At 45.5% G+C, this 10,131-nt stretch overlaps 1 protein-coding gene across 1 annotated transcript; it reads right to left on the reverse strand.

Moving 5' to 3' along the window:
• Window positions 1-4,080: 4,080 nt before the first annotated feature.
• LOC149971318 (extracellular calcium-sensing receptor-like) lies at window positions 4,081-7,646 on the reverse strand. Its single transcript, XM_090223900.1, has 5 exons — window positions 7,377-7,646; window positions 6,470-7,294; window positions 5,822-6,049; window positions 5,471-5,594; window positions 4,081-4,991 (listed from the first exon to the last, which is right to left on the reverse strand). The coding sequence occupies exons 1-5, from the start codon at window positions 7,629-7,631 to the stop codon at window positions 4,081-4,083; spliced, it is 2,343 nt and encodes a 780-aa protein (XP_090080026.1). The 5' UTR covers window positions 7,632-7,646.
• Window positions 7,647-10,131: the final 2,485 nt, after the last annotated feature.

Here is a 10,131-nt window from a genome sequence, read left to right on the forward strand (position 1 = left end):
CTTAGCCATCAATAACACCCTCTCACCATGCTGACCAGGGCATAGCCATCAATAACACCCTCTCACCATGCTGACCAGGGCATAGACATCAATAACACCCTCTCAGCATACCAACCAGGGTATAGCCATCAATAACACCCTCTCACCATGCTGACCAGGGTATAGCCATCAATAACACCCTCTCACCATGCTTAGTGGTGAAATTCACACAATCTTGCTTTCTCCACCTTCCTCGCATCACAGGCTACAGGTGTTATTTATTGGCTTAGTAAAGCCACAGAGTTACAGGCTACAGGTGTTATTTATTGGCTTAGTAAAGCCACAGAGTTACAGGCTACAGGTGTTATTTGTTGGCTTAGTAAAGCCACGGTGTCACAGGCTAAATATATTATTTGTTGGTTTAGTAAAGCCACAGTGTCACAGGCTAGACACGTTATTTGTTGGCTTAGTAAAGCCACAGATTTACAGGCTACAGGTGTTATTTATTGGCTTAGTAAAGCCACAGAGTTACAGGCTACAGGTGTTATTTGTTGGCTTAGTAAAGCCACAGAGTTACAGGCTAAATATATTATTTGTTGGTTTAGTAAAGCCACAGTGTCACAGGCTACAGACGTTATTTGTTGGCATAGTAAAGCCACATATTTACAGGCTACAGGTGTTATTTGTTGGTTTAGTAAATCCACAGATTTACAGGCTACAGGTGTTATTTGTTGGTTTAGTAAATCCACAGATTTACAGGCTACAGGTGTTATTTGTTGGTTTAGTAAATCCACTCTCAGATGCAGACACGCTGAATTAACAACCGTTTAATAATCCAACAGGGGCAGGCAATAGGCTGGTAAAGGCAGGCAGGGGTCAGTAAACCAGAGGTGGGGAAACGGTACCGGACGGCAGGCAGGCTCAAGGTCAGGGTAGGCAGAGTGGTCAGGCAGGCGGGATCAGAGTCAGGACAGGCAATGGTCAAAATCAGGAGGGCGAGAAAAAGAGAGACTGAGAAAAGCAGGAGTTAATAACAAAAACACTGGTTGACTTGACAAACAAGACGAACTGGCAAAAGACAGACAGAGAACACAGGTATAAATACACAGGGGATAATAGGAAAGATGGACGACACCTGGAGAGGGGTGGAGACAATCACAAAGACAGGTGAAACAGATCAGGGTGTGACAGCCACAGAGTTTCAGGCTAAAGGTGTTATTTTTTGGCCTTGTTACCATAGTCACTGTTGGTTCTGATGGCCCCCACCCAAGTCCAGCCAAAGTGTTTGACCAGCTGGGCCATGGCTCTGCTCATGTAGAGGTCACTAGAAACGGTTCTGAAGTATGAAGGGTATTGCCTTCTGTTACTCAGACAAGCACAGCTGGCTGAATGACTGGGCTGAAAGACAAAAAAAAAAAAAAAAAAGTTCATTTTAACACTTTATGTTGCCATTCCGTTAAAAGTAGCACATAGGCAAGACAGTATTTTCACCTAGTATCATCTCTGCCTTTCTTTTGTATTAATACATACAGACAGACACTCCCTGACTCACCACAGGTATGTAGAAGGGGTCCATGGTACGTGCCATGCCAGACACTCCCTGACTCACCACTGGTATGTAGAAGGGGTCCATGGTACGTGCCATGCCAGACACTCCCTGACTCACCACTGGTATGTAGAAGAGGTCCATGGTACGTGCCATGCCAGACACTCCCTGACTCACCACTGGTATGTAGAAGGGGTCCATGGTACGTGCCATGCCAGACACTCCCTGACTCACCACTGGTATGTAGAAGGGGTCCATGGTACGTGCCATGTCAGATACTCCCTGACTCACCATAGGTATGTAGAAGGGGTCCATGGTACGTGCCATGCCAGACACTCCCTGACTCACCACTGGTATGTAGAAGGGGTCCATGGTACGTGCCATGCCAGACACTCCCTGACTCAACACTGGTATGTGGAAGGGGTCCATGGTACGTGCCATGCCAGACACTCCCTGACTCACCACAGGTATGTAGAAGGGGTCCATGGTACGTGCCATGCCAGACACTCCCTGACTCACCACTGGTATGTGGAAGGGCTCCATGGTGCGTGCCATGCCAGACACTCCCTGACTCAACACTGGTATGTAGAAGGGGTCCATGGTACGTGCCATGCCAGACACTCCCTGACTCACCACAGGTATGTAGAAGGGGTCCATGGTACGTGCCATGTCAGACACTCCCTGACTCACCACTGGTATGTGGAAGGGGTCCATGGTACGTGCCATGCCAGACACTCCCTGACTCACCACAGGTATGTAGAAGGGGTCCATGGTACGTGCCATGCCAGACACTCCCTGACTCACCACTGGTATGTGGAAGGGCTCCATGGTGCGTGCCATGCCTATAGTGGAGGTGGTGGTCTCCCCTATGACAGCGTGTACGGTGGTCGGGCTCGGTTCAGCTCTGTGGCCCCTCCTCATATCCGTTTATCAAAGCCAGGGACACCCGCACAGAGGGTGAGGCACGAGTTAAAAGGATCCTGTAGCCCAGAGGCAGCAGCTCAGAGCTGTTATTGATCTCCACTATGGCAAAGATCATGTTCTGGTTGTACTGGAGCTCACCAGGGTCCAGCCTGCAAAGAGGAGATCTAGTACTGTCACTTCAGTTTTAGGAAGTGAAATCCCAGGCAGATGGTTTTCAACACTTTCTTTTAAAAATTATTAGTCTTACTCTGTGATTATGAATGTTTGTGTATGTGAAAAAGAGACATAAAAGCAATAACTGTTTTTCAACACTTTCTTACCCTTCACACTGGATCCTTCCTGGGTTGACTTGCAAAGTTGGGTTCACACTGACTGGGTTTTGGTGAAAGGAGAAAACTTCTCCTAAATTGATGTCTCCCTCGTTTGAGAACTGTGACAGTTAGTTTGTTCCATCACGTCTGCACACAGGCTCCCCAGCCTTAGCTGTGACTGTTAGCGGAGTGATCACCAGGAGGTCTTCCAGCTGCGGTGTCTCACATGTCAGGGTCCTGACAGCACTCCATCTGTTATCCTTGATATGTTACCGTTAATGATGGATGTTATGCTATAGGAGATTATCCCTCTCGTGGTGTGGGGGCTGTGCTTTTGCAAAGCGGGTGGGGTTAAATCCTTTCTGGTTGGCCTGTCTCGTATGACAGGGCCACAGTGTTCCCCTCACCCGGCCTGTCTCAGCCTCCAGTATCTATGCTGCAATAGTCTATGTGCTGGTGTCTAATTCTCCCATCTCTCTCTCTCTCTACCCTCCACCCCCGGAAGACCTGAGACCTTGGACCATGCCTCAGGACTACCTGGCCTGATGACTCCTGGCTGTCCCGAGTCCACCTGGTCGTGCTGCTGCTCCAGTTTCAACTGTTCTGCCTGCGGCTATGGAACCCAGACCTGTTCACCGGATGTTCCACCTTGTCCCGGACCTGCTGTTATGGACACTCTCTCTCCTTATCTAATGCACCTGCTGTCTCAACCTCTGAAAGCTTGGCTATGAAAAGCAAATTGACATTTACTCCTGAGGTGCTGACCTGTTACACCCTCTTCAACCACGGATTATTATTTGACGCTGCTGGTCATCTATGAACATTTGAACATCGTGAAGAACCATCTGGCCTTAATGGCCATGTACTCTTATAATCTCAATCTGGCACAGCCAGAAGAGGACTGGCCACCCCTCAGAGCCTGGTTCCTCTCTAGGTTTACTAGGTTCCTGCCTTGCAAGGGAGTTTTTCTTAGCCACGGTGCTTCTATATAAAAATAAATAACTGTGCTTCTCCAAGCATGCACTTATAGCCTAGGACTAAAGCCTACGGTATGGATAATTTGATTGAGACCATACTAAACAGCATATAGACACACTTGATGTTGCACTCAGTGCGGAGAATCAGAGATGAAGGGCGGCATCGGGTACACATGGAGATGTAGCCTAATAAGCAACTCATTCTAAAACAATTAAAAATATTGAAATGTCAAAAATTACAAATGACATGACCCTCATCTGGACTAGATAAAAAAAATACAAAAACATCCCCCTGAATTAAATTGAAACCTTTTTCCTCCAGGTCCCTGTTCTGTAAACTACATTATTGTGATTTTTCATTACTTTTCCCCATTATGTGTTTTTTTGTATTTTTCTCTGGTTTAAGTAATATGATATAACACTTTGGACCAAATATACAGAAAAGCAACCCAAAACTGGAGGCCAAAATAGCAAAGATCTCCACAGCTACAGTAAACTTCCCAGGAGAGCTGACATAAGCTGGGATAAAGGTGATCCAGACTGCACAGAATATGAGCATGCTGAAGGTGATGAATTTGGCCTCACTGAAGTTATCAGGCAGCTTTCGAGCCAGAAAAGCAAGCACAAAGCACAAGAGAGCTAGGAGTCCTATATACCCCAACACAGCCCAGAAACCAATAGCTGAACCCACATCACACTCTAGAATGACCTTTTCAGTGGCGTGGGCTGTGTTTTTGACTGGGACTGAAGGAGCGAGAGCTAACCAGAGAACACATATAACCACCTGTAGGAGGGTACAACTGAACACACTGATTCTCTGGAGAGGAATAGAGCACTGGGGAACTGTATTGCCTGGCATTGTGGCCTGGAAAGCTATCACCACCGCTATGGTCTTTGCCAGGACGCAGGACATACACAGAGCAAAGGTGATCCCAAACACTGTGTGGCGCAGCATACAGGACCACTCAGAGGGCGGGCCAATGAAAGTAAGAGAACACAGAAAACACAGAGTCAAGGAGAACAGCAGCAGGAAGCTCAGCTCAGAGTTGCTGGCCTTGACGATCGGAGTCTCTCGAAAGCAAAAGAAGATCAATGACACCAGTATGGTTAAACATGCTCCAACCAATGAGATTGCAGCCAGGAGGATTCCCATGGTTTCGTCAAATGAGAGAAATTCCACCACCTTTGGGACACAGCGACTCTTGTCTCCATTCGACCAGTATTCCAGGGAACACTGTGTGCATTTAGCTGAATCTACAAAGAAAATGCTATAGTCAATCTGATCTATAGTCAAGTTATGTGTTATATTCTAGAAGATAACACATTTAACATTTTATGTATCTTTTTGGTAAGTGGATTTGGTTAGTATCGGTCAGAGCGACATCAGAGGCCGCTAGTGGCCCCCAGAGCAAAAATAAATGTTGCTTAGGGTTCCCAGAAGGCTCAACTCTTAGAAAAAACATGCTATCTAGAACCTAAAGGGATTCTTTCGGCGGTCCCCATAGGGGAACCCTTTCAAGAACCGTTTTTGGTTCCAGGTAGAACCATTTTGGGTTCCATATTAAACCTTTTCCATAGAGGGTTCTACATGGAACACAAAAAAGTTCAACCTGGAACCAAAAAGGGTTCTACCTGGAACCAAAAAGATTCATCGTATGGACACACCCGAAGAACCCTTTTGGAACCCTTTTTTTCTAAGAGTATGGGGCCGGCGGTGGTATCAGTTGTCTCACCTGTTAGGTTGCTGATCTCTCCAGCAGCACAGGGGATACAGGAAAAACAGCAGACTGGCATTCCTTTGATCTCTGCTTGGCGGTACCCTGGGAGGCAGCTGTCACTACACACAGACCGAGGCCTCTGAAACACAACACAACACCTGCTCACTCCCTCTTCCTATCTCTCTCTCTCTCTCTTTACTCCTTCACTCACAGTATTAAACCCATTGGTTACACAATCATTCAATTCATTCTCACAGTATGTGTCAACAGATTTCTCCCATCAATGAAAATATATTTAATGTAATAATCTGTATTTTGTTTAAGTACCTGTACCTGCTACCATGTGTTTTCTGTGTAACTGTGTACCTTTAAGGGATTGCCAGCCCATGCAATCTGTATCCCATTCATGGCAAACTGGTCTCCTTTAGGGAGAGAGGCATTGTAATTCCCCACAGTGACAAACACAGTCTCTCCTGCCGGGTCTCTCTGCCAGTTCACCAGCTCATATATGGCTGTGGGGTCTCCGTTCTCATCAAAATACATTCTCTCCCCAGACTTCATGATAAAGTTTACGTCTCGCAGGTATCTCAACACCTGCAAGAGTTAAAATAATTAACATGGATTATAGTGTAAAATTCATACACATCACTGTCCACATAGGAGAATGCTTTTTGGTTCAAGGTAGAGTCATTTTAGGTTCCAGGTAGAACCCTCTACGGAAAAGGTTTTATATGGAACCCAAATTGGTTCTACCTGGAACCCAAAGTGTTCTACTAGGAACCAAAAAGGGTTCCTTAAAGGGTTCTCCTATGGGGACAGCTGAAGAACCCTTTAGATAGCGCCTTTTTTCTAAGACTGTAGATTTCAAGTACTTTAGAAATAACATTGTGTGATTGTAAATATTTAGCAATTTCCTAAAACCTGTCAGTAAATAATCAAATCGGTTTAACAAAATTAATGTTAAAACAGTATAACTGAAAAAACTATCGGTGGCCAATAGAGGTAGCCACTCACCTGTCCTGGCTCGATGCTGTCTCTGTGTGCACAGTTCCTATTCCCACCTTGGCCTTCACCGTGCCTGCAGGTCAGTAGGTCATGTATGGAGTGGGCCACAGCATACACTGCCTTATACACATTATTAGAGAACCTCAGCTCAGAAGTGTCAGTAAAGGGGTTACTGATTTCCTCCAGTTTCTCAGACCCAGAGCACTGCCTCTGCCGAGGCCCACTGTCTTTCTCCTGCTGAGGGGAAAACCTGCAGCTGAACGTGGTCTCCCAGAACTCTCTGAGCAGGGTGTTGTTTGGATCCTGGGCTGGACCGACACGGAGCAGGAACTCTCTGAGGCCTGGGATCTTAGACTTACTGATGGTGAATCCCAGAGTACCGCTGAGGACAGCAGAGCTCCTCCTAGTGGCCAGGCGATCAATAGTTGTCCAGGACTCACTGCCCACCCACTGCAGCCCGGTCAGGTTCTGGGCCAGTGCCTCCTCCAGCAGAACAGCCATCTCCAACTGTGACAGAAAGGCCACCACAACCTTGGAGCTGGCCCTGCTAATCACCTCAACCACCCTGGCTATCTGCTCCCTGGGGTTGTTCCATAAGATAGCCTCAGAGTACTCTATACACACGCCCTCCAGACCGGCAGCCTCCATGAAGGTTGCCATGCCGTTGTTCCCGTAGGCGTTGTCACTTCTAACAGCCCCCACCCAGGTCCAGCCAAAGTATTTGACCAGTTGGGCCAGGGCTCTACTCTGGTAGAAGTCACTGGGGATGGTTCTGAAGAAGGAGGGGAACTCCTTTCTGTTACTCAGACATGCACAGGTGGCTAAGTGGCTGATCTAGATAGAACAGGAGGAAAAAGACAATAGTAATAATTTTTCATCAGCCAGAATTGTTTAACTCTATGTGTGACTTCATTACCACTGGTATTTGAAAAGCTCCTGTGGATCGTGACATCACAATAGTGGAGGAAGAATCAGAGGCACCGATGATGGCCTGGACTGCTGATTGGCCAGAGCAGGTCTTTCCCACCGTCCTCTCCTGACCGTTCATCAGAGCCATAACCGCACGCATGGAGGACAGAGTCGAGCCACAACTATCATATATCCTGTAGCCAATAGAGATGTTGGGGAGCAAAGAACTGCTGTTATTGATCTCTTCGATGGCGAAGATCATGGTCTGAGCTAAATGAAAATCTATGAGGTTCATGCTGCGGAAACAGAAGGGGAACAAAAAGCATTGAATTAGGTTTGTCTGGTAGAAGATGTGAAACTGCAGAAATGACCATGGTCCGATTTCATTGTCAGGTTGAGTTCTTCTTTGAATCTTATGATTCCAATCTTCTTTTCTACTTGTCAAAAAAAAAAGGTCAAGTCAATGACACATAAATCCATCACAGAGACTGGGTGACTGTAAAAGAGCTTACCTGGAGCAGATGAGAGGAGGTGGTGTGTCAGTGAAGGAGAGCGGGGGCTCCGAGATTTCGGTGTGGATGGTAAAGGCTCCTCCGATAGTCACGTCTCCTTCCTTGGACAACATAGGGAACTCTGGTCTTCCCAGTATCCGACAGAGAGACTCCTCTCCCTCTGCCCAAAAGGCTCCAAACACCCCCATCACTACCACCCATAGTAGCTGCATCACACTCTCTCACACACACTCTGTAAGAGGCCTCCTAAAGGAATCAGGGAAGACCTGACCCCCACCCCCTAAAATGTCTGGGTTTTATGCATGCTGGAGACTGTGACGCTTTCTTCTCAGCAAATCAGAGAAGGATGAGGTCATTAGGGCTGTGTTTTGGCTGTGCTACTGCCAAAATACACAACACAACTGTTTTTTTTAACAAATACTGTGCATTATATATTCAAACTCCTGCATATTTAGGTTTGACCAATGTTGTTATACACATTTTCCTTGTGAGTGATAACGAATACAGATTGTGTGTGTTTTAGGACTGCTAATGTCAGCACACAGTATACAGGTGGAAGAAGGTGTCATATTCAAGTCCTTTGTGTGTATAGTTGTGCTTCCCTCTCAACCCTGCATGTTTTCCTAAACCTTAGCCTCCAGATGTAATCTCTCAGTGTACACCCTAATCACCAAACCTTATTAGAAAACAGATGTTCACACACCTTGCTCACAAGTTTTTATGGGTTATGGGAGAGCATTCCTAACAAACTTAAAACTGAAATATGTCTGATGTTGACTTACTAGTTTATTATAGGTTGAGTCTCTGATGAGCAGTAGGGTCGTTCCACGACATGAGTCCGATTTGCATCCTTTTAATATTTTAAGTAGAAATTGTGCCCCAATATTGCATTTCAAAAGCCTGTTGTATTAAATGAACATTATATTTTTTTAATGTGTCAGACTAGTTGAAGCGTACAAATTCAGCATTTTCACATGTCCCTCTGTGCACACTGTGGCTTCTCGGAAGATTTCAACCAACTTAACCCCAAAATGTCTCCAAGTGTTCACCATAATTTAAAAGCCCCTGTTATTTTGTTGATAATTATTATTTATTTCATGTGAATAGTGAATATTTATTTAAGGAAAAAGAAAACTTCCTCATTGTAAGGTCAACACTGTTACATGAACTGGACTCTCGTTTTAACATGAGGAAACTATTGTGTTTTTGGCCATTTTCTGGTGTTTTGTGGTGAGAAACTGAGTGGGTCAATCATTACACATCGACCCTATTACCCATAGATAGACAGGCTATAAATGTTTGAACAACAGCATTTATTTTGTGAAGTTTGCATTCAGTTTCCCCTCCCTGTTGTACACTATAAGCTTCCATTCCCCCTGTCAGAAGGGGACTCAAATCAAATCAAATTGTATTTGTCACATACACATGGTTAGCAGATGTTAATGCGAGTGTAGCGAAATGCTTGTGCTTCTAGTTCCGACAATGCAGTAATAACCAACAAGTAATCTAGCTAACAATTCCAAAACTACTACCTTATAGACACAAGTGTAAGGGGATAAAGAATATGTACATAAAGATATTTGAATGAGTGATGGTACAGAGCGGCATAGGCAAGATACAGTAGATGGTATTGAGTACAGTATATACATATGAGATGAGTATGTAAACAAAGTGGCATAGTTAAAGTGGCTAGTGATACATGTATTACATAAAGATGCAGTAGATGATATAGAGTACAGTATATACGTATACATATGAGATTAATAATGTAGGGTATGTAAACATTATATTAGGTAGCATTGTTTAAAGTGGCTAGTGATATATTTTACATAATTTCCCATCAATTCCCACTATTAAAGTGGCTGGAGTTGAGTCAGTGTGTTGGCAGCAGCCACTCAAGGTTAGTAGAGGCTGAAAAAACAGTCTGATGGCCTTGAGATAGAAGCTGTTTTTCAGTCTCTCGGTCCCAGCTTTGATGCACCTGTACTGACCTTGCCTTCTGGATGATAGCGGGGTGAACAGGCAGTGGCTCGGGTGGTTGTCCTTGATGATCTTTATGGCCTTCCTGCAACATCGGGTGGTGTAGGTGTCCTGGAGGGCAGGTAGTTTGCCCCCTGTGATGCGTTGTGCAGACCTCACTACCCTCTGGAGAGCCTTACGGTTGTGGGCGAAGCAGTTGCCGTACCAGGCGGTGATACAGCCCGACACGATGCTCTCGATTGTGCATCTGTAGAATTTTGTGAGTGCTTT

Source organism: Oncorhynchus mykiss, chromosome 27 (assembly GCF_057628025.1).
Source record: "Oncorhynchus mykiss isolate SJ-2025 chromosome 27, ASM5762802v1, whole genome shotgun sequence".
In the NCBI taxonomy this organism is placed as follows: domain Eukaryota; kingdom Metazoa; phylum Chordata; class Actinopteri; order Salmoniformes; family Salmonidae; genus Oncorhynchus; species Oncorhynchus mykiss.